The sequence below is a fragment of the Rhinatrema bivittatum genome, chromosome 6 (genome assembly GCF_901001135.1).
Source record: "Rhinatrema bivittatum chromosome 6, aRhiBiv1.1, whole genome shotgun sequence".
Taxonomy (NCBI): domain Eukaryota; kingdom Metazoa; phylum Chordata; class Amphibia; order Gymnophiona; family Rhinatrematidae; genus Rhinatrema; species Rhinatrema bivittatum.
In genome coordinates, this window is record NC_042620.1 from 4,378,870 (window position 1) to 4,406,533 (window position 27,664).

The window sequence follows — 27,664 nt, forward strand, 5'->3', positions numbered from 1 at the left end:
GCAGGAAATCCAAAATGATAGGGATCTTAGCGGCTTGTGGATTGGTGCTGTGAGTTTCGCACCAGGCTTCAAATACTCTCCAGATCCTTATATAAGTTAGTGATGTGGAGAACTTGCGTGCTCGGAGGAGTGTGTCTATTACCGGCCCCGAGTATCCTCTTTTCTTCAGTCTAGCCCTCTCAATGGCCAGACCGTAAGAGAGAATTGAGCCGGATCCTCGTGGAGGATGGGACCTTGCCGCAGCAGGTCCCTGTAGGGAGCCAGGGGTAGTGGAGTCCCTGCCAGTAGTCTTCTCATGTCTGCGTACCAGGGTCTTCTTGGCCAGTCCGGGGCCACTAGAAGAACTAGGCCTCTGTGCCACTGAATCTTGTGTATAATGGCGCCCAGCAGGGTCCATGGGGGAAAGGCATATAGCAGGATCCCCTGAGGCCATGGCTGTACCAGGGCATCGATCCCCTGGGGTGGAGGATCCCGCCTGCGGCTGAAATATCTGGGTACTTGAGTGTTGGACCTGTCCGCTAGTAGGTCCATGCCCGGCATCCCCCACTGATCCACAATTAGCATGAAAGCTGTGGGCGACAGCTGCCATTCCCCTGGGTTTAGGCTTTCTCTGCTGAGGAAGTCTGCTGTGGTGTTGTCTTTCCCGGCGATGTGGACGGCGGAGATGTCCTGGAGATTTGCTTCCGCCCAAGTCATCAGGGGGGCTATTTCTAGGGATACCTGTCGGCTTCTGGTTCCGCCCTGTCGGTTGATGTATGCCACTGTGGTGGCGTTGTCCGACATCACTCTGACCGCTCTGTTTCGAAGTCTGTGGGCAAACGGCAGGCATGCTAGCCTGACTGTCCGTGCCTCTAGTCGGTTGATGTTCCACCCCGACTCTTCTCTGTTCCACCGCCCTTGGGCGGTGAGTTCTTCGCAGTATGCTCCCCATCCATTCAGGCTGGCATCTGTAGTGAGCAGGGTCCAGGTTGGGAAGGACATTCGTGACCCCCAGCTCATGTGGCCGGGCTGTAACCACCACCGTAGCTGATTCTGCACTCTGGCTGGTAGAGGTAGGTGTACGGTGTAGTTCTCTGATCGTGGGCTCCACCGAGATTGGAGGGCGCGTTGTAATGGTCTCATATGAGCCCGCGCCCATGGTATCACCTCCAGAGTAGATGCCATGAGGCCGAGGACCTGTAGATAATCCCAAGCTGTGGGCCGGGTGGCGCTCAGCAGGGCCAGCAGATGATTCCGGAGCTTTGACCTCCTCCTGGAGGTCAGACTGACCTTGTCTTCCTGGGTGTCGAAATGGACCCCTAGGTATTCCAGCAACTGAGAAGGCTGTAGGGAACTCTTGTTCAAGTTTACTACCCATCCTAGGCTTTCCAGAAGAGATATAACTCTGTTGGTTGCCTGGTGGCTCTCCTCCGGTGACTTTGCCCTGATCAGCCAATCGTCCAGGTAGGGATGGACGAGGATTCCTTCCTTCCTGACGCCGCCACTACTACTATGACCTTGGTAAAGGTCTGCGGTGCGGTGGCTAACCTGAAGGGTAAAGCTCGGAACTGGAAGTGCTGATTCAGGACTTCGAAGCGTAAATAGCGCTGGTGATCCCGATGGATTGGGATATGCAAGTAGGCTTCCGACAGATCTAGGGATGTGAGAAACTCCCCTGGCTGTACTGCATTCTTGACAGACCGTAGAGTTTACATGCGAAAGCTGGGGACCCGTCCACCTGGTCAAGATGGTGAGATGGACAGTGAAATGCTATGAGAAATTAGGGAAGCTAACCAAATTGGTAGTGCAGTAATAATGGGAGACTTCAATTATCAAAAACAAAAGATCTCTTAATGGGTAACCCCACGAGTACAGTGAACTATATTGAAATACGTGGTGTTTGGAATTTTGAAAAAACTTTAACGCTGTGCATATCAATATTGACTTATGAATTTAAGGACCATCATACCACCCCAGTGCTTACAAGTCAGACTTGCATTTCATGCACTTCATTAGGGTCACTTTTAATCAATTGGTCCATATGGCTCAGTTCAATTTTTATGAATTTTTTTCTTTATAAATTTAAAAAAGAAGACAACTTCCCTTATTCATCCGTTGTCGGGGTCATTCATCCCGTAGCTGTCGGGGGTATTCGTCTGACGCGCGCGTTTCGCCACACTAGCTGCTTCAGAGACGTGTATTCAAACTCTCCTGATCCAGCACTCCCCTTATTTTAGCGGGGATACAAACAGATACAAACAGATCTTTAGGTAATCTTTAGGTAATCGTAAAGAACTTCAATTTTTCGAACCCAACGCCATCTCCCTAAGCGGGGAGATGGCGTTGGGTTCGAAAAATTTGATGGACCTCTAACATCATTGAAGTTCTTTACGATTACCTAAAGATCTGTTTGTATCCCCGCTAAAATAAGGGGAGTGCTGGATCAGGAGAGTTTGAATACACGTCTCTGAAGCAGCTAGTGTGGCGAAACGCGCGCGTCGGACGAATACTCCCGACAGCTACGGGATGAATGACCCCGACAACGGATGAATAAGGGAAGTTGTCTTCTTTTTTAAATTTATAAAGAAAAAAATTCATAAAAATTGAACTGAGCCATATGGACCAATTGATTAAAAGTGACCCTAATGAAGTGCATGAAATGCAAGTCTGACTTGTAAGCACTGGCGTGGTATGATGGTCCTTAAATTCATAAGCCAATATTGATATGCACAGCGTTAAAGTTTTTTCAAAATTCCAAACACCACGTATTTCAATATAGACTTCAATTATCCCAATATAGACTGGGTAAATGTATCATCGGGTCATGCTAGAGAGATAACGTTCCTGGATGGAATAAATGATAGCTTTATGGAGCAATTGGTTCAGCAACCGACGAGAGAGGGAGCAATTTTTGATCTAATTCTCAGTGGAGCACAGGACTTGGTGAGAGAGGTAACAGTGGTGGGGCCGCTTAGCAATAGTGATCATAATATGATCAAATTTGATTTAATGACTAGAAAAGGAACAGTGTGCAAATCCAAGGCTCTCATGCTAAACTTTCAAAAGGGAAACTTTGATAAAATGAGAAAAATTGTTAGAAAAAAACTGAAAGGAGCAGCTACAAAAGTAAAAAATGTCCAAGAGGCGTGGTCATTGTTAAAAAATACCATTCTAGAAGCACAGTCCAGATGTATTCCACACATTAAGAAAGGTGGAAAGAAGGCAAAACAATTACCGGCATGGTTAAAAGGGGAGGTGAAAGAAGCTATTTTAGCCAAAAGATCTTCATTCAAAAATTGGAAGAAGGATCCAACAGAAGAAAATAGGATAAAGCATAAACATTGGCAAGTTAAATGTAAGACATTGATAAGACAGGCTAAGAGAGAATTTGAAAAGAAGTTGGCTGTAGAGGCAAAAACTCACAGTAAAAACTTTTTTAAATATATCCGAAGCAGAAAGCCTGTGAGGGAGTCAGTTGGACCGTTAGATGATCGAGGGGTTAAAGGGGCACTTAGAGAAGATAAGGCCATCGCGGAAAGATTAAATGATTTCTTTGCTTTGGTGTTTACTGAAGAGGATGTTGGGGAGGTACCCGTAATGGAGAAGGTTTTCATGGGTAATGATTCAGATGGACTGAATCAAATCACGGTGAACCTAGAAGATGTGGTAGGCCTGATTGACAAACTGAAGAGTAGTAAATCACCTGGACCGGATGGTATACACCCCAGAGTTCTGAAGGAACTAAAAAATGAAATTTCAGACCTATTAGTAAATATTTGCAAATTATCATTAAAATCATCCATTGTACCTGAAGACTGGAGGATAGCAAATGTAACCCCAATATTTAAAAAGGGCTCCAGGGGCGATCCGGGAAACTACAGACCGGTTAGCCTGACTTCAGTGCCAGGAAAAATAGTGGAAAGTGTTCTAAACATCAAAATCACAGAACATATAGAAAGACATGGTTTAATGGAACAAAGTCAGCATGGCTTTACCCAGGGCAAGTCTTGCCTCACAAATCTGCTTCACTTTTTTGAAGGAGTTAATAAACATATGGATAAGGGTGAACCGGTAGATATAGTATACTTGGATTTTCAGAAGGCGTTTGACAAAGTTCCTCATGAGAGGCTTCTAGGAAAAGTAAAAAGTCATGGGATAGGTGGCGATGTCCTTTCGTGGATTGCAAACTGGCTAAAAGACAGGAAACAGAGAGTAGGATTAAATAGGCAATTTTCTCAGTGGAAGGGAGTGGACAGTGGAGTGCCTCAGGGATCTGTATTGGGACCCTTACTGTTCAATATATTTATAAATGATTTGGAAAGAAATACGACGAGTGAGATAATCAAATTTGCAGATGACACAAAATTGTTCAGAGTAGTTAAATCACAAACAGATTGTGATAAATTGCAGGAAGACCTTGTGAGACTGGAAAATTGGGCATCCAAATGGCAGATGAAATTTAATGTGGATAAGTGCAAGGTGATGCATATAGGGAAAAATAACCCGTGCTATAATTACACAATGTTGGGTTCCATATTAGGTGCTACAACCTAAGAAAGAGATCTAGGTGTCATAGTGGATAACACACTGAAATCGTCGGTGCAGTGTGCTGCGGCAGTCAAAAAAGCAAACAGAATGTTGGGAATTATTAGAAAAGGAATGGTGAATAAAACGGAAAATGTCATAATGCCTCTGTATCGCTCCATGGTGAGACCGCACCTTGAATACTGTGTACAATTCTGGTCGCCGCATCTCAAAAAAGATATAATTGCGATGGAGAAGGTACAGAGAAGGGCTACCAAAATGATAAGGGGAATGGAACAACTCCCCTATGAGGAAAGACTAAAGAGGTTAGGACTTTTCAGCTTGGAGAAGAGACGACTGAGGGGGGATATGATAGAGGTGTTTAAAATCATGAGAGGTCTAGAACGGGTAGATGTGAATCGGTTATTTACTCTTTCGGATAGTAGAAAGACTAGGGGGCACTCCATGAAGTTAGCATGGGGCACATTTAAAACTAATCTGAGAAAGTTCTTTTTACTCAACGCACAATTAAACTCTGGAATTTGTTGCCAGAGGATGTGGTTAGTGCAGTTAGTATAGCTGTGTTTAAAAAAAGGATTGGATAAGTTCTTGGAGGAGAAGTCCATTACCTGCTATTAAGTTCACTTAGAGAATAGCCACTGCCATTAGCAATGGTTACATGGAATAGACTTAGTTTTTGGGTACTTGCCAGGTTCTTATGGCCTGGATTGGCCACTGTTGGAAACAGGTTGCTGGGCTTGATGGACCCTTGGTCTGACCCAGTATGGCATTTTCTTATGTTCTTATGTACTTGAGGTCCAGGACGGGCCTGAAAGTGCCCTCTTTCTTGGGTACTATGAAATAAATGGAATAATGCCCAGAATTTTTCTCCCATGCAGGCACCGGGATAATGGCCTTTAGGGACAGGAGCCTCCGCAAGGTAACTTCTAGTGCCGTCCTCTTGAGGGGTGAACAAGGAGTTTCCACAAACTTATCCGGCGGGAGCCGAAGAAAGTCCAGGTAATACCCTTCTCGGATGATGGCTAGGACCCACTGGTCCGAGGTAATCTCGACCCACCTGCGATAGAAGAGGGTTAGCCTGCCCCCTATGGCTGCTACCCCCGGATGGGTCAGCTGATTGTCATTGTGGGGTGCGGCCGGGACCAGAACCCGAGCCGGTTCTCCTCTTGTTGTGCTTAGTCCGAAAGGGCTGGTTCCTGGCCCGAGAACGAGGTGCTTGGTAGCGAGCCCTGTAAGGGTTGAAGCGCTGATAGTTTCTACCTCTGGATGGCCTAGGAAAAGGGCGCTGGCTCCTCCTTGACCTGTCTTCTGGTAGACGGGGTAATGGAGAGGCGCCCCATTTATTAGCCAGTTTCTCGAGGTTGCTGCCGAACAGGAGCGAGCCCTTAAAGGGCATTCTTGTGAGACGTGTCTTGGAGGAGGAGTCGGCCGACCAATTACGTAGCCAGAGCTGTCTCCTGGCTGCCACTGAGGATGACACTACCTTGGCTGCCGTACGGACTAGGTCGTAGGCTGCGTCAGTGAGGAACGAGAGAGCTGATTCCATCTCTTCTCCCGGGGTGTTGTTCCTAGCCTGTGATAAACAGGAACGCGTCACCACGGTGCAGCAGGTCGCAATTCGTAGGGACATGGCTGCCACCTCAAAGGCTTGTTTCAGAATGGCATCCATGCGCCGGGTCATGTGCATCCTTGAGGGCCGCCCCCCCTCCACCGGAATGGTGGTGCGCTTCACAATTGCGCTAACTATGGCGTCTACCTTGGGGCACGCCAGCAGCTCCTTGGTTGCTGGATCTAAGGGGTATATGCCAGACAAGGCCTGACTCCTTTGAACGAGGCCTCCGGCGTATTCCATTCCAGATCGATTAGCTGCTGTGCTGCTTGTAGGAGGGGAAAATGGTGAGCCGTTTGGTGCAGGCCCTCTAACAGGGGGTTCATTCTAGGTTCCCCTGGGGTGTCATGGCCCGGGATAGCCAGTTCCGACAGGCATTGGGAGACCAGGCCTGGTAGATCCTCTTTCAGAAAGAAGCGTCTCATGGTCCGATATGGTTATTTCCCCGAGAGAAGTTCGCCCTCCTCGGGGGGCTCGTCGTCTTCCTCCGAGCAATATGAATCCCCATAAATGGGGCTTCCGGGTGGCGAGTGGCCGTGCCTAGGTCTTGAGGGTCCAGGGTCCGGGTCATCCGGTACGTATGGACCCATTCGGGGATCAGCCTGCATTCTGACAAAGGCATGAATCCCCTTGAATAATTCCACCCAGGAGAGCGAAGCCGGATCTGGCCTTAGGGGCACCAGGTCTCTCGGGTTCCCTGGCTGCTCACCGCGGCCTGCTAGGTCCGGGGTGTTCCCTGAGGAACTGGCAAGTGCGCTGGGCTGGGACCGGTCCTGGCCTGGAATTCCCAGGGCGTCCTCACATTGAGCACATAGGGAGTCTGCTTCCTCGCTCTGTGCAGCTCTGAGGTTGCATGCTGAGCAGAGGCTTAGAGCTCTTATGCCTGATTCTGGAGGTGCCGGCTCTGCGGACGCATGGGCTCTCTTACGCTCCATCTCGTCTGTTATCTTCTCCCAGCTGGAGGCTGCGCTTTGTAATATGCGCGAATGATGTGCGCCTACCAATATGCGCTTATCTACGTGCGCTTATCAACATGCGCCTACCACCGTGTGCGTAGCAACGGGCGCCTATGAACGTGCGCCTATCGAATATGCGCCCAAGATTTTCGGGCGCCTGACATATACGCCCCGACCTTCTTGGCGGGTTGCCCCGTAGGCAGACTCCGCTGATCCTCGCTTCCTCGGAGACCAACAAGTAAAGATGTACGCCTTACCTTGTCTTCGGTGCTTCCCGGCTGCGGGGGGATAGGGTGAATACCGTCACCTCCGCGCTCGAGGAAGTGCACCCGCTGCCTCTAGGCCGCGCCCGAACTCGTCTCGCTCGGGGGCCAAGTCCTCGCCGGGACCGAGGCTGCCTCTAAGCCGCGCCCGAGCCCTTCTCACTCGGGGGCTAGGTCCCTGCCGCGAATCGGCCACCGGACCGAGGCTCTTACCTCCGAGGGACCACGGAAATCGCCCCGGGAAACTCAACTGGGGGAGGGACCGAATGGTATCACCGCAGGAGTGCGGGGCTCGTCTTCAGGTAGGTTTCTTCTATGAATTTAGTCGTTAGAATTTGGAAAGAACGCTCAGTGAGCGTGAGGTAGCTCCAAACTGCTTTGGAGACGGAAATTACTGAATTGCTGCACTTCCTGCGGGGGTATATGTACCCGTGCTGACGTCAGATCCGTCTCCAACTGCTAGCACGAGCACACTATACCCACTTGTTTTGAGTCCTGCTACACGCTAGGAAAACACCTATTACATTTCCAAAAATACACGTGGCTTCCACACTGCAAGGAGGCATTCACGGAGCTGAGTCTAGGAGGGGAGGAAAATAACACAAACACCCATAACATTTCCAAAAGCACACGTGGCTTCCACGCTACAAGGAGGCATTCACGGGCTGAGTCTAGGACAGGGGAGGAAAATAACACAAACACCCATAACATTTCCAAAAGTACACGTGGCTTCCACACTGCAAGGAGGCATTCACGGGGCTGAGTCTAGGACAGGAGAGGAAAATAACGCACACCCATAACGTTTCCAAAAGTACACGTGGCTTCCACACTGCAAGGAGGCATTCATGGGGCTGAGTCTAGGACAGGGCAGGAAAATAACGCACACCCATAACATTTCCAAAAGTACACGTGGCTTCCACACTGCAAGGAGGCATTCACGGGGCTGAGTCTAGGACAGGAGAGGAAAATAACTCACACCCATAACATTTCCAAAAGTACACGTGGCTTCCACACTGCAAGGAAGCATTCACGGGCTGAGTCTAGGACAGGGGAGGAAAATAACGCACACCCATAACATTTCCAAAAGTACACGTGGCTTCCACACTATAAAGGAGGCATTCACGGGGCTGAGTCTAGGACAGGGGTGGAAAATAAGGCACACCTGTGGCATTTCAAAAAGTAAGAACATAAGACTTGCCATACTGGGTCAGAACAAAGGTCCATCAGGCACAGTCTGCTGATTCCAGCAGAGGCTGATCCAGGTCACAAGTACCCGCAGGATCCCAAGGGGTAGAGAGATTCCAAGCTGCTCATCCTGGGGACAAGCAGTGGATTTCTGCAACTCCACTTTAAGAATGCTTTATGGACTTTTCTTCCAGGAACTTGTCCAAACCTTTTTTAAACGCTGCTACAGTAACAGCTTGGCTTTCACATTTTCTAGACCTTTGGATGGCCTGAGACGTGATGTTCCTGGAAGCGTGTCCAGGTGGGAGGAGGAAAACAGTATGCACAGATGGCATTTTCATTCCCTGTACGTAACCAGATCAGTCCAGACTGCTAGGTTTTGCCTCCCTTCCCGCAGATGGAGACAGAGAAAAACCTTGAGAGTACCCCCTCTTAAACTGATGTGCCATCTGCATCTCTTCAGTTTTTCTCTGTCTCCAGCAGATGGAGGTGGTGCAAAGCCTGCGGTTCTGAACCACTTAGTGGGTTCCAAAAAAAGAGAAAAGCAGATTGCAAGCATAAGTCAAGCAGGATAAAGTTATTTGTTTTTTCGTGGTCCTCTCCGGGGGTTGGGCAGGTTCCTGTGGGACCATTCCCCATTAGTAGGCAGCTACAGAGCTTGGGTTGGTGACCCTGTGCTGCTCCTTTCTTTCAGCGCCGAGGGTGATAATCGGTGGTCCGGTTCCCTCCCCTCCCTCAGCGGCGATCTGGTGACACCCTTGCCCTCCTTGCCAGTACCTTTCTTACAAAAAAAACAAAAAGACTAAGGGCAGAACTCTGGGGCCAGGGAGCAATGGCCAGAAGTTCACTGCGCTTACCGCATGGTAGCAGTTCCAGAGAGGCGTACAGTCTGTCTCTGGCCGCGCAAGGGGGGTCCACGTTTTGGTATTCGGCTCCCGGGTCCCGCTCTGGTGTGTTGGGGGATGTTGATGCCCGCCGCGCGCTTCCTTGGTGGCCGCCATGCCACATGGTCTTCGCTGTGAGGCCTGTGGAGAGTCGACTTCGTGGCTCTCCCGCGCTGCCTCCCTGGCAGGGAGGGCATGTCTGGTGCGGCGGCAGCTTCAGAGGCCCAGCTCTGTGGGTCAGGCAAAAGGGCCACGGCGCAGGAGAGCAAGGCCAATCCATTATCACTGAGTGAAGGAACGGCAGCCGTTTTGAAAACATTTGCAGCCGGCATGGAGGCATCGGGGGAAGGGGGATTTTCCTCCAGCGAATTTGAGTCCTGGTGATCTCCAGGACTCACCTTTTGAGCTCTCCAATGAGGATCCTGTTCCCCCGGGGGGGGGGGGGGGGGGGGGGTTGGATTTCGGGCCTCAGCTGGATTTTCGGCCGAATTCGTCCTCCTCATGCATCAAGCATATTTGGCCGCCAGGCCTAGCCCAGCGGGTCAGGTCGGCCTAGGCCTTCCGAGGGGCCACCCAGGAAATTCCCCAAGCGGTTGGAGCCTCAGGGGTCTCTTCAAGTCAGGAAGGTCAGGGGCCCCTCGTAGGCTTTTGCTTCGGTGGAGCCTAATCACGTAGGGGCTTCGGTGGATGACCCCCCCCCCCCCCTTTCATTTCCTCTCCTTTTGCAGACGCGGATCTGGAGGAGGAGCCTGAGAAAGTGGCTCCTTTGTATGGGGACAATCCCAAGGTTGTTCAGCTTTTTCAGAGGAATAAACTCAATCTGCTAATTCCGCACATCCCGGCAGAGCCGGGAACAGTGGTCCCTCAGGGAGACCCTGGCCTAGACAGGGTGGATCCGGTCATGGCGGGGCTATGTAGTCTGGCCAAGACTTTTCCCTTTCATAAAATGGTTGAACAGTTAATGATCCAGGAGAGGGATGCTCCGGAAGCGGGTCTGCGAGTGGGGCGAGCTATGGACAAACTATACCCTTTATCGGAGGAAACCCTGGAGCTTTTTTTAAAGTACCTAAGGTGCTTCCGTGTCAGCTGTCACCAAGAGGACCACATTCTGGTGGCTGGGGTGGCGGCCCTGAAAGACCTTCAGGATAGAAAGCTTGAGGCTCATCTTAAGCGCATTTTTTAAGTCTCGGCTCTGGGCATTTGGGCAGCAGTCTGCAGCAGCTTCATGCTCAGAGCAAGCCTGCGATGGATGCAACAACTGCTGAATACCAGAGATCTGTCAGCTCAGGCGGAGTGCTTAGAGGCGGCAGTAGCCTATGGGGCAGACGCCTTATATGACCTCCTTCGAACCTCCTCCAGGACAATGGTATCTGCCATTTTGGCGCAGAGGCTGTTATGGTTGCGCAATTGGTCGGCTGATGTTTCCTCTAAAGCTCAGCTCAGTGCGCTCCCTTTCAAAGGGAAGCTCCTTTTTGGAGAAGACTTGGAACAACTGATCGTCTCTGGGTGACAATAAGGTGCACAAGCTGCCGGAAGATAAACCTAAGGGATCTAGAGGTTTTCTTCTGACCTGCTCTCGTTTTCGGAGTCAATGGTGCTTCCGCCAGAACACAGCACCTGGTACGGGACAGCGGCAATCCTCAGGGAGGTCACAGTCTTGGTCTCAGTCCTTTCGCTGTCCTCGATCGGGCCAAGAGGGAGCCGGCCAAGGTTCCCTCGCGACCAAATCCTCTCAATGATACACTGCCAACCCGTTCCTCCATTCCTGTCATTGGCAGATGGCGGTCCCTTTTTTACAAGGAATGGGTCAAGATAACGTCGGACCAGTGGGTTCTAAGTATCATCGAAAACGGTTACGCTTTAGAGTTTGCTCGGCCTCTTCGAGATCTCTTTATAATCTCTCCCTGCGGCTCTCCACAAGCTGGAATGCCTGGGGGCCATCGTGCCCGTTCCCCAGGAGGAATGGGGCACGGAGCATTATTCCATCTATTTCGTGGTCGCAAAGAAGGAAGGCTCCTTCTGTCCGATTCTGGATCTGAAGAAGATGAACAGGTCTCTCAAAGTCCTGCATTTTCAGATGGAGACCATACGCTCCGTAATTGCGGTGGTGCACCGAGGGGAGTTCTTGACTTCTCTGGATCTGACAGAAGTGTACCTGTACATAAGGATCTGCCGGGATCATCAACGGTTCCTTCGGTTCATGGCCCTAGGCATGCATTTCCAGTTCAGCACCCTTCCTTGCTGGCTGGCAACAGCTTCATGCACTTTCACCAAGGTGATGGTGGTGGTAGCGGCGGCCCTCCACAGAGAAGGGGTGCTGGTTCACCCGTACATGGACAACTGGCTCATTTGGGCGAAGTCAGGGGCACTCTGCAAGCAGGCTGTAGTCAAGGTCTTGCATCATCTGCAGTCCCTCGGTTGGGTCGTCAATCAGTCCAAGAGTCACCTTCAGCCTTCTCAGGTCCTGGAATTCCTAGGAGCATGGTTCGAAACCAGAAGGGCAAGGTATTCCTCCCAGAGGAGCGAGTCACCAAGCTTCAGACGCAAGTTCAACCCTCCTAATGGCGTCAGTGCCCAGGGTCTGGGATTATTTGCAGGTCCTTGGCTCCATGGTGACCACTCTGGAATTGGTTCCTTGGGCGTTTGCTCATAAGAGGCCCTTGCAGAGAGCGTTGCTGTCCCGTTGGGATCCCATGTTGGAGGCGTTCCAGGTTCCCTTATTGGTCACAGAGTCCGCCAAGTCCAGTCTTGGCGGTTGGCTTGTCAGAGACCACTCGAGGCACAGGGTGGACCTTGAAGTGCCACAGTGGGTGATAGTGACTACGGATGCCAGTCTCTCCACTTGGGGAGCTGTGTGCCAGACTCACTCAATCCAGGGCCAATGGTCACCAGAAGAGGTGAAGTGGTCCATCAATCGCCTAGAGATGAGAGCAGTGCAGTTAGAGTTGCAGAGTTTTCTTCTGCTTTTGCTTAATCGGACAATGCAACAGCAGTCGCTTACATCAATCATCAGGAAGGAACCAAGAGTCGTCCAGTAGCCTTGGAAGCAGAGCAGCTGATGGACTGGGCGCAACGGCATCTAACCTTGCTGGCAGCCTCACACATTGCGGGGACCGACAATGTGCAAACAGATTTTCTGAGTCGCCAAAGACTAGATCCTGGAGAGTGGGAGCTCTCATCAGAAGCAATGAACCTCATCACCTCAAAGTGGGGTCACCCCCATCTGGACTTGATGGCAGGGAGCTCGGAGAGGAAGGGGTCAATGCCTTGGTTCTCCCCATGGCCGAGCAATGTACAGCTCTATGTGTTCCCTCCTTGGCTGCTGATAGGCAAGATTCTCCAGAGGACAGAGCTTCACCCTGGAAAGGTAATCTTGGTTGCCGCGGAGTGGCCTCGGAGATCATGGTTCGCAGACCTGGTCAATTTGGCAGCTGACGGTCCTCTGCGCCTGAGTCATCTTCCGAATGTTCTGTGTCATGGCCCTATATTTTTCAATCAGGCAGCTCGCTTTTGTTTAGCAGCCTGGCTTTTGAAAGGAGGCAGTTAAGGAATAAAGGCTATCCGGAGGATGTCATTACCACTCTACTTCGAGCCCGAAAGACCTCTATGTCCTTAACTTTTGTCAGGGTTTGGAAGGGCTTCGAATCTTGGTGTCGTGAGCAGGGGGTTCTCGGTGGTTCAGATTCTGGAATTTTTGCAGAAGGGCCTCAGCAAGGGCTTGTCCTTTAATTTTCTTAGGGTGCAAGTGGCAGCCCTGGGGTGCCTCAGGGGCAAGCTTCAGGGGGTGTCCCTTGTGGCTCATCCGGATGTGGTCCGTTCTCTTTGTGAGGTTAAGCATTTGAATCCCCATGGAGCCTTAATTTAGTCCTCAAGGCTTTGTGTGAAGCTCCTTTTGAGCCCCTTAAGAAGACCTCTTTAAAGGACTTAACTCTAAAAACGATGTTTTTGGTGGTGATCTGTTCCACTAGGTGCATATCGGAATTACAAGCACTTTCTTGTCGAGAACCTTTCCTACTCATTTCAAATTCTGGAGTTTCTCTCCGCACGGTTCCATCCTTTCTACCGAAAGTTGTTTCAGCATTCCACTTGAATTAATCAGTGGAACTTCCGGCCTTTAACAGTACTGATATGGAAAAACCTCAGGCACAGGAATTTCGGCGTCTAGATGTCAGAAGGGTCCTCTTGTGTTATCTCGACGTCACTAATGCTTTTCGACACTCGGGGCATTTTATTTATTTATTTATTTAGTGTTTTTTATATACCGACGGTCGTTGGGAACATCCCATCGGTTTACATTTGAACACAATATTGCAACATGCTTTACATAGAATAACATGAGAAATTGTAGGGAGGAATAGGGGGAGTAGAAGGTTCAATCCAACAACAGTAACTACAAATATAATACTCAGAAGCAGTAATCATAATCAATTATAGTCCATAAAAAAATATTGAGTACGAAATTTATATACAGAGGAAGGGAACTTATATGGAGAGGATAGGAATGGCTATACTGACAGGGGTTACCTGAAAATTTGTCTTGTGCAGCAGCCCTAAAAAGGGTCACCAAGCGTCTAAAAATCTATTGCCCACTGGTGGAGAAGTCCATTACCTGCTATTAATCAAGTTAACTTAGAAAATAGCCACTGCTATTACTGGCATCAGTAGCATGGGATAGACTTTTTTTGGGTACTTGCCAGGTTCTTATGGCCTGGATTGGCCTCTGTTGGAAACAGGATGCTGAGCTTGATGGACCCTTGGTCTGACCCAGTATGGCATGTTCTTATGGTTGAAACAGGCCATTGCTTCCGCTTACATTTAATACGGTCGGACTGTCCTGGATGGTTTGAAAGCGCATTCGACCCAGTCACAGGCTGCTTCCTGGGCAGAATGTCAGTTGGTTTCGCCGCAAGAAATCTGCAGGGTGGCGACCTGGAAGTCTTTGCATATATTTGCTAGGCATTACCGTTTGGACATCCAGGCTTCAGATGTCGCCAACTTCGGCGACAGTGTCATCCGAGCGGGACTCTCGAGGTCCCACCCCAGATAGGGAACCTTGGGTACATCCTAGCAGTCTGGACTGATCTTAGCAGGTAAGAACCAATTTTCCTATATGACATACACTATTTTACCCTCCTTAGCTGAGTAGCAGCTGCAAAGCACATGGGAGTTTTAGCTCAGGTACTTCTAAAAACTGCAGTGTGCTGCAAACTGCCCAAGTGTTTCCCAGCTCTGCAGATGGATGATAATCTCACCTGCACGCTGATGATATTTCCTCCATTCTGGTAGAGCCTTGGTTCCATTTTAGGCAGCAGCTGAGAAAGCCAGGAAGCCACTGCACTTAAGTACGCTGCAATCAGAGCAGTAGAAATGTTACTGGCTTTGTCTTTCAGGAGCTCACGACGCTGATAGCTTTCTTTCCAGGACGCCTCCTTTTCTTGCTTTCTGGCCTCCTTAGGGCATGATTGTAATTTCTTTCCACAAAGTCCCCTTAAGAAGAGATAATAGGATGCCTACTGGTGAGGATCCCAACTTTTCTGACCTCTCACTTCACTTCCTACTACTATTTCTTTCACAACTAAAGTCCATGTCTGTGAGAGGCTCCTTTACTCATACAGGAAACTGATGCAATATCGGCACACGTTAAATGGGTGCTCCTGATTGAGCGCCCGTTCTCTTAATGTGCTCCGATCCACCTCTCCTGGGTGCCCGATTTAATATATAAATGGGCTGCTGTGGTAGAAAGGAGGTGCTAGGGAAAAGTTTGCATCCACAGCACCTCCTTGGCATCGGACGCCCAGGAAAGGTGGCTGTCAACTGGTTAGGAAAACAGACGCTCAATTTTACGAGTGTCCATTTTCCTAACCTGTGCACAGCCACGGGTCAGGAAAAAAACAAGTCTGCTTACCATAAACGGTGTTTTCCGTGGATAGCAGGATAAATTAGCCATGATGTCTGGGGAACTGTCCACAACCAGAACGGTGCACCACTTCCAGGCGCCCTCAGGCAGCGCTCAACCTTCCAGCTGGGACTCCCAGACGTCATGGCTAATTTAGACTGCTTATCTGTGGAAAAAAGCAAGTTTGCTTACCGTAAATGGTGTTGTATGTGGATAGCAGGATGAATTAGCTATGTTATCCTGACGCTTCCCCAGACAAGCTCCACTCCAATTGCGTCCAAGCTTGGAGTACAGACTGAGGCAGGCTGGGAGTCACAGGGCATATAACACCCACACGCACACAGGGCAAAGCTCTGTGAGCTTTGAGCAGCTCCTCCATCTAGAGGACGTTCCCCAGACAGCATGGCTAATTCAGACTGAGGCAGGCTGGGAGTCACAGGGCATATAACACCCACACGCACACAGGGCAAAGCTCTGTGGGCTTTGAGCAGCTCCTCCATCTAGAGGACGTTCCCCAGACAGCATGGCTAATTCAGACTGAGGCAGGCTGGGAGTCACAGGGCATATAACACCCACACGCACACAGGGCAAAGCTCTGTGGGCTTTGAGCAGCTCCTCCATCTAGAGGACGTTCCCCAGACAGCATGGCTAAGTCACACTGCTTGTCTGTGGAAAATACACTGCTCTTAATTGAGCTCCCTTTTCCTAACCTGAGTGCCAGAACACTTTTTTTTAGGGTTCTCCTTTTTTGGTTCCTCAGACTTAACATCACCAACTATATCAAGTCAGAGGAAGTACAGAAAACAAGTACATTTTCTGTAAATGTTATGGGCTCCTCAAGAATTAATGCCTGCTCCATGGGAAAAGCCTTAATTTTAGAGGGTGAAAATGTGCGCATCAAGTGCACATTTCTTTTTCGCATTGGAGGGAAATAGCTAATACCCCCCCTCGCACCCTTCCTGGATTTCCCTTACGCGCAGTATTCCCCTCCCTCCCTTCCTGGATTTCCCATACGCGCAGTATTCCCCTCCCTCCCTTCCTGGATTTCCCTTACGCGCAGTATTCCCCTCCCTCCCTTCCTGGATTTCCCTTACGCGCAGTATTCCCCTCCCTCCCTTCCTGGATTTCCCTTACGCGCAGTATTCCCCTCCCTCCCTTCCTGGATTTCCCTTACGCGCAGTATTCCCCTCCCTCCCTTCCTGGATTTCCCTTACGCGCAGTATTCCCCTCGCACCCTTCCTGGATTTTCCTTACGCGCAGTATTCCCCTCCCTCCCTTCCTGGATTTTCCTTACGCGCAGTATTCCCCTCGCACCCTTCCTGGATTATCCTTACGCGCAGTATTCCCCTCGCACCCTTCCTGGATTTTCCTTACGCGCAGTATTCCCCTCGCTCCCTTCCTGGATTATCCTTACGCGCAGTATTCCCCTCGCACCCTTCCTGGATTTCCCTTACGCGCAGTATTCCCCTCCCTCCCTCCCTGGATTTCCCTTACGCGCAGTATTCCCCTCGCACCCTCCCTGGATTATCCTTACGCGCAGTATTCCCCTCCCTCCCTCCCTGGATTTTCCTTACGCGCAGTATTCCCCTCCCTCCCTCCCTGGATTTTCCTTACGCGCAGTATTCCCCTCCCTCCCTTCCTGGATTTTCCTTACGCGCAGTATTCCCCTCGCACCCTTCCTGGATTTCCCTTACGCGCAGTATTCCCCTCGCACCCTTCCTGGATTTTCCTTACGCGCAGTATTCCCCTCCCTCCCTTCCTGGATTTTCCTTACGCGCAGTATTCCCCTCTCACCCTTCCTGGATTTCCCTTACGCGCAGTATTCCCCTCCCTCCCTTCCTGGATTTCCCTTACGCGCAGTATTCCCCTCCCTCCCTTCCTGAATTTCCCGTACGCGCAGTATTCCCCTCCCTCCCTTCCTGGATTTCCCTTACGCGCAGTATTCCCCTCCCTCCCTTCCTGGATTTCCCGTACGCGCAGTATTCCCCTCCCTCCCTTCCTGGATTTCCCTTACGCGCAGTATTCCCCTCGCTCCCTTCCTGGATTTCCCTTACGCGCAGTATTCCCCTCCCTCCCTTCCTGGATTTCCCTTACGCGCAGTATTCCCTTCCCTCCCTTCCTGGATTTCCCTTACGCGCAGTATTCCCTTCCCTCCCTTCCTGGATTTCCCTTACGAGCAGTATTCCCCTCGCACCCTTCCTGGATTTTCCTTACGCGCAGTATTCCCCTCGCACCCTTCCTGGATTTCCCTTACGCGCAGTATTCCCCTCGCACCCTTCCTGGATTTCCCTTACGCGCAGTATTCCCCTCCCTCCCTTCCTGGATTTCCCTTACGCGCAGTATTCCCCTCGCACCCTTCCTGGATTTCCCTTACGCGCAGTATTCCCCTCCCTCCCTCCCTGGATTTCCCTTACGCGCAGTATTCCCCTCGCACCCTCCCTGGATTTCCCTTACGCGCAGTATTCCCCTCCCTCCCTCCCTGGATTTTCCTTACGCGCAGTATTCCCCTCCCTCCCTTCCTGGATTTCCCTTACGCGCAGTATTCCCCTCCCTCCCTTCCTGGATTTCCCTTACGCGCAGTATTCCCCTCCCTCCCTTCCTGGATTTCCCTTACGCGCAGTATTCCCCTCGCACCCTTCCTGGATTTCCCTTACGCGCAGTATTCCCCTCCCTCCCTTCCTGGATTTCCCTTACGCGCAGTATTCCCCTCGCACCCTTCCTGGATTTCCCTTACGCGCAGTATTCCCCTCCCTCCCTTCCTGGATTTCCCTTACGCGCAGTATTCCCCTCGCACCCTTCCTGGATTTTCCTTACGCGCAGTATTCCCCTCGCACCTTCCTGGATTTTCCTTACGCGCAGTATTCCCCTCGCACCCTTCCTGGATTTTCCTTACGCGCAGTATTCCCCTCGCACCCTTCCTGGATTTTCCTTACGCGCAGTATTCCCCTCGCACCCTTCCTGGATTTTCCTTACGCGCAGTATTCCCCTCCCTCCCTTCCTGGATTTTCCTTACGCGCAGTATTCCCCTCCCTCCCTTCCTGGATTTTCCTTACGCGCAGTATTCCCCTCGCACCCTTCCTGGATTTTCCTTACGCGCAGTATTCCCCTCGCACCCTTCCTGGATTTTCCTTACGCGCAGTATTCCCCTCCCTCCCTTCCTGGATTTTCCTTACGCGCAGTATTCCCCTCGCACCCTTCCTGGATTTTCCTTACGCGCAGTATTCCCCTCGCACCCTTCCTGGATTTTCCTTACGCGCAGTATTCCCCTCGCACCCTTCCTGGATTTTCCTTACGCGCAGTATTCCCCTCGCACCCTTCCTTATGCTTATCCTCTCTCTCATGCTCTCTCTTTAATTTCCTTATACTTTGTACTAACATTTTTATACATGCACAGGGCTGTAGAAACACACAGAAAGACAGGCCCTAGTCTTTAGGGCTTACAATCTAATAAGACAAACATATAGGACAAGAGACTTGGGGTATTTCATACCTCCTCTCACACTCTTCCTGGAATTGCCTTACGCTCAACTCCGGTCCTGGAAAGCCACAAATATGCCCGGTTTTCAGGACATCCGCAATGTATATGACTGACATACATTTTCACAGTGTATGCAAATCTCTTGTATATTCATTGCGGATGTCCTGAAAACCTGGCCTGTTTGTGCCTTTTCACGACTGGAGTTGGCCCCCGTTGCTTTCTACGACCCCTTATACCCTTCCTGGAATTTCCTTATGCTTAGCACCTCCCTCACATCCTTCCTGGAAAAAAAAAAATCTGCTATAAATTGATTACAATCCACCTAGAGACTAGTTTGGTTAAGACAGCATATCGAATGTTTATAATAATTACAAATAAATATATGCAGAGAAAGGGGCTAATGGGAACCTTACCAGGATCAGAAGATCGCAGAACGATATTTCGGTTCTGTAGGAGCCAGGCAGGAAGACCACCCTTTCGGAAACAAGTAGAATACAAGTTAACAATTGGTGGAGGTAGAAAAAGAATTCACAGTAAAACTACCAGCGCAAGGATGTTAAGAAAGGCTTCTCCGTAGACAGCAGGATGAATTAGCCATAACCCATGGGTGATGTCATCTGATGGCACCAACAAGGACCCAGTTCTCAGAGCTGTTTCTTGTGAGCCCCAGCCTCTTTCAGAGCTTAAGATTTAGTGTGCTAATCAACTCTCCAAGGAGGTGGATGGGCATTAAATATGGCTAAGTCATCCTGCTATGGATGGAGAACCCTGTTAACATGTAAGCAAACTTACTTTAAGAACATAAGAAATTGCCATACTGGGTCAGATGAAGGGTCCATGGCTACTGTTTCCAACAGTAGCCAATCCAAGTCACAAGTACCTGGTAATTACCCAAACACTAAGAAGATCCCATGCTATTGATGCCAGTAATAGCGGTGGCTATTTTCTAAGTCTACTTGATTACTAGCAGTTAATGGATTTCTCCTCCAAGGACTTTACCAAACCTTTTTTAAACCCAGCTACACAAACTGCACTAACCACATCCTCTGGCAACAAATTCCAGAGCTTTATTGTGCATTGAGTGAAAAAGAACTTTCTCCGATTAGTTTTAAATGTGCCACATGCTAACTTCATGGAATGCCCCCTAGTCCTTCTATTATCCGAAAGAGTAAAATAACCGATTCACATCTACCCGTTCTAGATCTCTCATGATTTTAAAAACCTCCATCATATCCCCCTCAGCTGTCTCTTCTCCAAGCTGAAAAGTCCTAACCTCTTCAGCCTTTCCTCATAGGGGAGCTGTTCCATCCCCCTTATCATTTTGGTCACCCTTCTCTGTACCTTTTCCAGTGCAACTATATATTTTTGAGATGTGGCAACCAGAATTGTACACAGTACTTAAGGTGCAGCCTCACCATGGAGCGATACAGAGGCATTATGACATTTTCCGTTTTATTAACCATTCCCTTTCTAATAATTCCCAACATTCTGTTTGCTTTTTTGACTGCTGCAGCACACTGAACCGACGATTTTAAAGTATTATCCACTATGTTGCCTAGATCTCTTTCCTGGGTGGTAGCTCCTAATATGGAACCTAACATTGTGTAACTATAGCATGGGTTATTCTTCCCTATATGCAATACCTTGCACTTAACCACATTAAATTTCATCTGCCATTTGGATGCCCAATCTTCCAGTCTTGCATGGTCCTCCTGCAATTTATCACAATCCGCTTGAGATTTAACTACTCTGCATAATTTTGCATCATCCGCAAATTTGATCATCTCACTCATCGTATTCCTTTCCAGATCATTTATAAATATATTAAAAAGCACCGGTCCAAGTACAGGTCCCTGAGGCACTCCACTGTTCCCTGTACGTACCCGGATCAGTCCAGGACAGCTGGGTTTTGCCTCCCTTCCAGTTGATGGAGTCTCTGTTTCCTGTCTTTTAACCAGTTTGTAATCCATAAAATGACACCGCCTCCTATCCCATGACTTTTAAGGTTTTTTAGAAGCCTCTCATGAGGGACTTTGTCAAATGCCTTCTGAAAATCCAAATAAGAACATAAGAACATAAGAAAATGCCATACTGGGTCAGACCAAGGGTCCATCAAGCCCAGCATCCTGCTTCCAACAGTGGCCAATCCAGGCCACAAGAACCTGGCAAGTACCCAAAAACTAAGTCTATTCCATGTTACCATTGCTAATGGCAGTGGCTATTCTCTAGGTGAACTTAATAGCAGGTAATGGACTTCTCCTCCAAGAACTTATCCAATCCTTTTTTAAACACAGCTATACTAACTGCACTAACCACATCCTCTGGCAACAAATTCCAGAGTTTAATTGTGCGTTGAGTAAAAAAGAACTTTCTCCGATTAGGTTTAAAAGTGCCCCATGCTAACTTCATGGAGTGCCCCCTAGTCTTTCCACTATCCGAAAGAGTAAATAACCGATTCACATCTACCCGTTCTAGACCTCTCATGATTTTAAACACCTCTATCATATCCCCCCTCAGGTGTCTCTTCTCCAAGCTGAAAAGTCCTAACCTCTTTAGTCTTTCCTCATAGGGGAGTTGTTCCAATCCCCTTATCATTTTGGTAGCCCTTTCTCTGTACCTTCTCCATCGCAATTATATCTTTTTTGAGATGCGGCGACCAGAATTGTACACAGTATTCAAGGTGCGGTCTCACCATGGAGCGATACAGAGGCATTATGACATTTTCCGTTTTATTCACCATTCCCTTTCTAATAATTCCCAACATTCTGTTTGCTTTTTTGACTGCCGCAGCACACTGAACTGACGATTTCAATGTGTTATCCACTATGACACCTAGATCTCTTTCTTGGGTTGTAGCACCTAATATGGAACCCAACATTGTGTAACTATAGCATGGGTTATTTTTCCCTATATGCATCACCTTGCACTTATCCACAACTCACTACGCACACAAAAAAAAAAAGTTCAAATTCTGGTGTCACCTCAATTACAGCAACACAAACACCTTCTACTGGCAAAAATGCTGGACTTATCATCAGCCTTCGACACAGTAAATCATAAAATATTTTTAAAAAGACTAGAAGAAATAGGACTACACAGTAGAACAATAAACTGGTTCAGTTCATATCTAAACAGGAGTACCACAAGGATCAGCCTTGTCTGCAACCCTCTTTAACGTATACATGCTGCCGTTATGCCATCTACTAGCTGGACTGGGAATCACACATTACATATACGCAGGCGACATTCAACTAATTATACTAATTGAGAACACAATAGAGAAAGTGTTAAACCTAGCCAACATGTACCTAGATATTATCTAACAGCTGTTAAACCAAATGGAACTAGTTATTAACAATGAAAAATGGAATTTCTACATTTAGAACGGAAAAATATTGAGGTCATTCAAACTCCAATAATACTCAAAAACAACCAGAAAGTAGAACTAGCTGAAAAGGTCCGGAACCTCGGAATAATAATCGACACAGAACTCAGTCTAAAACAGCACATATCACTAAAAGTAAAAGAAGGCTACGCAAAACTCATGATTCTCAGAAACCTAAAACTCTTACTAACACCTGCAAACCTTTGAACAGTGCTCCAGGCACTAATATTCTCCAGCTCTGACTACTGAAACGCCCTTTTACTGGGACTCCCTCAGACAACGTTAAGACCACTTCAAATACTACAAAACACTGCAGCAAGGATACTGACAGGTAAAAAAAAGGAGGGACCAATTCACTGAAACTCTAGCAGAATTACACTGGCTACCAATAGAAAGCAAATGTTGCTTACCTGTAACAGGTGTTCTAACAGGACAGCAGGATGTTAGTCCTCACATATGGGTGACATCATCAGGATGGAGCCCAATCACGGAAAACGTCTGTCAAAGTTTCCAGAACTTTGACTGGCCCTTACTGGGCATGCCCAGCATGGCACTAACTCTGCAGCCAGCAGGGGTCCCCCTTCAGTCTTATTTAAAAGCTACAGGCAGTGCCAAAAAATAAAATAAAATGTTACGAACCCAACACCGCGGGACGGCAGGCGGGTTTCGTGAGGACTAACATCCTGCTGTCCTGTGAGAATACCTGTTACAGGTAAGCAACATTTGCTTTCTTACAGGACAAGCAGGATGGTAGTCCTCACATATGGGTGAGAACTGAGCTGAGGATGTCCGAACATGCACCAAATATACCCAAAGGCATGCAACAGGCACAACAACTGGGGTGGAATTTGGAAGAGGGCATCCTGAACCCCACCGGGCAGGCAGAAGGGTGTTGGTACGTCACATTGTAAAGAGGTTACGAAGGACAGATTGGCCGAAGATGGAATCTTGTCTTCCGGCTTTGTCCAAGCAATAGTGGGCTGCAAAGTAGTGGGGAGAGAACACCAGGTGGCAGCCCTGCAAATGTCAGGAAGTGGCACCGATCGTAGGTGTGCTACTGAAGTCGCATTGACCCTCACAGAGTGTGCTTTAACACGGTCTTGAAATGGAATGCCCGCTTGCTGATAGCAGAAGGATATGCAGTCCGCCAACCAGGAGGAGAGAGTCTGCTTACCCACAGGCTTCCCCTACTTATTAGAGTAGAAAGAGACGAACAATTGAGTGCGTTCCCTGTGGGCAGCTGTACGGTCCAGGTAGAATGCTAGAGCCCATTTACAGTCAAGGGTATGCAGAGCCTGTTCTCCTGGATTGGCATTGGGCCTGGGAAAAAAAGTAGGTAGTATGAAGGATTGATTGAGATGAAAATCCGAAACTACCTTAGGTAAGAATTTAGGGTGAGTGCGGAGTACCGCCCGGACCTGCAGAAGTTTAGTGTAAGGCGGATAGGTAACTAGGGCCTGCAATTCACTAACTCTGCGAGCTGAAGTGCTAGCCAAAAGGAAAATCACTTTCCATGTGAGATATCAAAGTTCACAAGAGTGAAGAGGCTCGAATGGTGGTTTCATGAGCTGACCCAGAACGAGATTAAGGTCCCAAGAAGGGGCTGGAGGACGTAGCGGAGGCTTGATGTGGAGCAAGCCCTTCAAAAAACGTGTTACAAGGGGTTGTACTGATACAGGGACATCCCCGACACCTTTATGGAAGGCGGCTACCGTACTTACATGCATTCTGATGGAAGAAGTCTTAAGACCTGACTCCGATAGATGCCAGAGATAGTCCAGAAACTTCGGGATTGGACAGGAAAGGCGGTCAAGGGACTGAGAAGGGCACCATGACGTGAACCTTTTCCATTTGTAAGAGTAAGATTTTCTCGTGGAAGGCTTCCGTGAAGCAATCAAGACACAGGAAACTGGTTCAGAAAGCTTAAGTGGCTGAAGGATTAACCTTTCAACATCCATGCCGTCAGGGACAAGGCTTGAAGATTGGGATGGCGTAGGAACCCGTCGTTTTGAGTGATCAGAAGCGGGTCCTTTCCCAAGGGAATGTGCCTGCGGATGGAGAGATCCTGAAGTATTGGAAACCACACTTGGTGTGGCCAGTGAGGTGCTATCAGGATCATGGTTCCCTTGTCCTGATGTAACTTCACGAGAGTCTTTGAGAGAAGAGGAAGTGGAGGGAATGCGTAAAGCAGACTGGTTACCCATGAGAGGGAGAATGCGTCTCTGGGTTGAGAGTGTTTGCTGCGAATGAGAGAGCAGTAGTTCTCCACTTTGCGGTTTTGTGGGGACACAAAGAGGTCTATCCGAGGATATCCCCATTGTTGGAAGATGGAGTTCGCTACCGAGGGGTTGAGAGACCACTCGTGCGGTTGAAAGATGCGACTCAGCTTGTCTGCCAACACATTGTCCACTCCAGGCAAGTATGTGGCCTTGAGGTACATCGAATGGGAGAGAGCTTCCGCCCAAATCTGTGCAGCTTCCTGACACAGAAGGAAGGAGCCTGTGCCTCCCTGCTTGTTGATGTACCACATGGCCACCTGGTTGTCTGTCTGAATCAGAATGACTTGATTTGAGAGGCAATCCTGAAATGCCCTGAGAGCATATCTAATTGCTCGAAGTTCCAGGAAATTTATTTGGTGTTTGACTTCCTCTGGAAACCAAGATCCTTGTGTCTGCAGATCGGCCATGTGGGCTCCCCATTCAAGGTTGGAAGCGTCGGTAGTGAGAGTAATTTGAGGGTCTGGAGCCTGGAAGGGCAAGCCCTGGAGGAGATTGATTTGATTTTTCCACCAGGAGAGAGACAGACGGAGTGAGTCGGTGTCGTGGACAACAGTCGACAGGGGCTGAATGGATTGAGTCCATTGAGACCTCAGAGTCCAGTGCATGAGTCTCATGGCCAAGCGGGCCATGAGACATGGACTGAGGATGCCATGTGTCCCAGGAGGACAAGAAATTGGTGTGCAGTCGCGGAGTGCTGAGACTGCAGCTGGTGAGCAAGAGACACAAGAGTCAGTGCTCGTTGTCAAGGCAGGAAAGCCTTTGCCTGCAAGGTGTCCAAGTCTGCCCCAATGAACGATAAGGTTTGAGATGGGACCAAGTAGGATTTGTCGTAGTTGACGAGAAATCCTAATGAAATTAGAGTGTGTAAGGTTAGAATGAGGGACGACAGAGCAGCTTGCTGAGTGGGAGCCCTGATTAACCAATTGTCCAGGTAGGAGTAGACGTGAACACCTTGGGTTCTGAGGAAGGCTGCGACAACTACGAGGCATTTTGTAAAGACTCATGACACAGACGCTAGGCCGAATGAAAGCACTAGATATTGATAGTGCTTGGGGCCTACTAGAAACCTCAGGTATTGGCGATGAGCTGGAGTTATCGCAATATGAGTGTATGCTTCCTGGAGGTCCAGAGAGCAGAGCCAGTCTCCTCTTTGTAGAAGAGGTAGAAGCAAGCCCAAGGTGACCATCTTGAACTTTCCTCACTGGAGGTACTTGTTGAGGGCACGTAGGTCCAGAATAGGAAGAACGCCTCCCGATTTTTGGGGGATTAGAAAGTACCAGGAATAGAACCCTAGGCCGTGCTGAGAGTATGGTATGGGTTCTATTGCTTTGGACTGGAGAAGGAGGGAGACCTCTTGATCCAGAAGAATGGAGTGATCGGATGTTCTCCACATCGGTAGAGGTGGGGAGTCCGGAGGCACAGAGAGAAAGTTCAGATGGTAACCCTGAGGAATTATTGTCAATACCCATTGGTCTGAGGTGATTGAGTGCCATATGTTGTGGAAGTGGCACAATCGACCTCCTACTAGTATGTGAGGCAGAGGAATCTGGCTGCTGCTCTCTAGGTGGAAGTCAAAATCCTGAAGCAGGCCCTGGTTGAGGAGCTGCTTGTGGCTTTTGTTTACGTGTTTGACGAGACTGCGATTTTTGATAAGGTCTCATGGCACGGGATCTGGTTGATGGCGGGTAGGACTTCTTCAGGCGGAAGAAAGACTTCTTAGAGTCCTTCCTGAAGGGCTGTTTGAAGAGAAGTTGGAAGGCATCAGAGAGAGCTGTCTTAGGGTCTCCTGATGGTCCTTTAGTTCCACCACCGTCCGTTGAATCTGTTCGCCAAACAGATTATTTCCGACACAAGGCAGGTCGGATAACCTGTCTTGTACTTCCGGGCAAAGGTCAGAAGACTTGAGCCAGGCCCACCTTCTCGCTGAAATAGCAGCTGCAGATACCCTAGTAGAAGTATCAAAGATGTCAAAAGATGCTCTGATCTCATGCTTGCCTGCCTCAAAACCTTTGTTTACTAGGGTTTGTAATTGTTCTTGAAATTGCTGAGGCAGGGAGTCCGAGAAGTCCTGTATCTGCTTAAAAATGACCCTGTTATATTGGGTCATATAAAGCTGATAGGCGGCAATCCGGGAGATGAGCATGGACCCTTGGAAGACTCGGCGACCGATAGCATCTAGGAACTTCTGTTCCTTGCCAGGTGGGACAGAAGAGTGAGGCCTCGACCTTTCTGCTCTCTTCTGTGCAGACTCCACCACCACAGAGTGGTATTCTAATTGTGATTTCTGAAAGCCTGGAGCTGACTGCAGCAAATAGGTAGTGTCAGCTTTCCTGTGGACTGGAGGAATGGAACCAGGATGTTCCCAGTTCTTCTTCAGGAGATCCAGAAGAACCTGATGGATAGGGATAGATGTGATTACTTTAGGGGCATCCAGGAATTGGAGCAACTCCATCATCTGGTGCCTATCATCTTGTTCAGTCTATAATTGGAAGGGAACCAATTCAGACATTTCCTTCACAAAATTTATAAAGGAGAGGTCCTCGGGAGGAGAACGCTTCCTACTTTCAGTGGGTGAAGGTAAATCATTGATGTCTGGAGAGGAATCATCAGTCCAGGTATCATAAGGATCAGCACCTGTCCCTCTAGGAACTAGAAGGGGATGGGATGGTGGGATACCTGAAGGTCCTGGTCTAGGCTCCGAAGGAATCGAAGGAATTATTGGAGGCACCGATGAAGGCATCAAAGGCACCAGCACAGGTATCGAAGGATGGCTTGGTGGCGCTGATGAACGTACCAGCACTGATAGTTGAATTGGTGGCGAGGGACGTATTGGTATCGATGGCTGAGGAAGAACTCCCGATGGAGGGATGCAGAACGGTGTTTCTCCTCCCGATGACACTGTAAGCGGGGAGGGCACCGGAGCCATCGGAGACCCGGGATCCATCGGTGGAAAAGCGGCCATGAGCGCTTCCATTCTGGAGAGCAGCGGTGCCAGCGCTGCCGGAATCGGGTCGATGATCGGTTCCGCAGTCAGTACCGGTGTCGGTGCCAGAGGAACCTGAAGTCATTGCATCGCCTTGTTGATGGCCTCCTGAACCATCCGGTCCAGTTCTTCTCGGAGACCTGAAGCAAGCAGCCCCAGCTCCGGAACAGAAGAGGGAGGCAGAGGCATAACCGGAGGGACTACCATTAAAGGTGGAGTCAC

The 27,664-nt window shown here is 49.2% G+C and overlaps 1 protein-coding gene across 1 annotated transcript in view; it reads right to left on the minus strand.

Moving 5' to 3' along the window:
* LOC115093355 (beta-galactosidase-like) overlaps positions 1-19,264 on the minus strand; it is a 156,791-nt gene extending 137,527 nt beyond the window's left edge. The window contains exons 1-2 of the mRNA XM_029604986.1: positions 19,209-19,264; positions 14,674-14,768 (exon numbers count right to left, since the gene is read on the minus strand). Of these exons, the coding sequence (XP_029460846.1) occupies positions 14,674-14,721 (48 nt within the window). The 5' untranslated portion in view covers positions 14,722-14,768; positions 19,209-19,264. The remainder of the gene's footprint in view (positions 1-14,673; positions 14,769-19,208) is intronic.
* Positions 19,265-27,664: the final 8,400 nt, after the last annotated feature.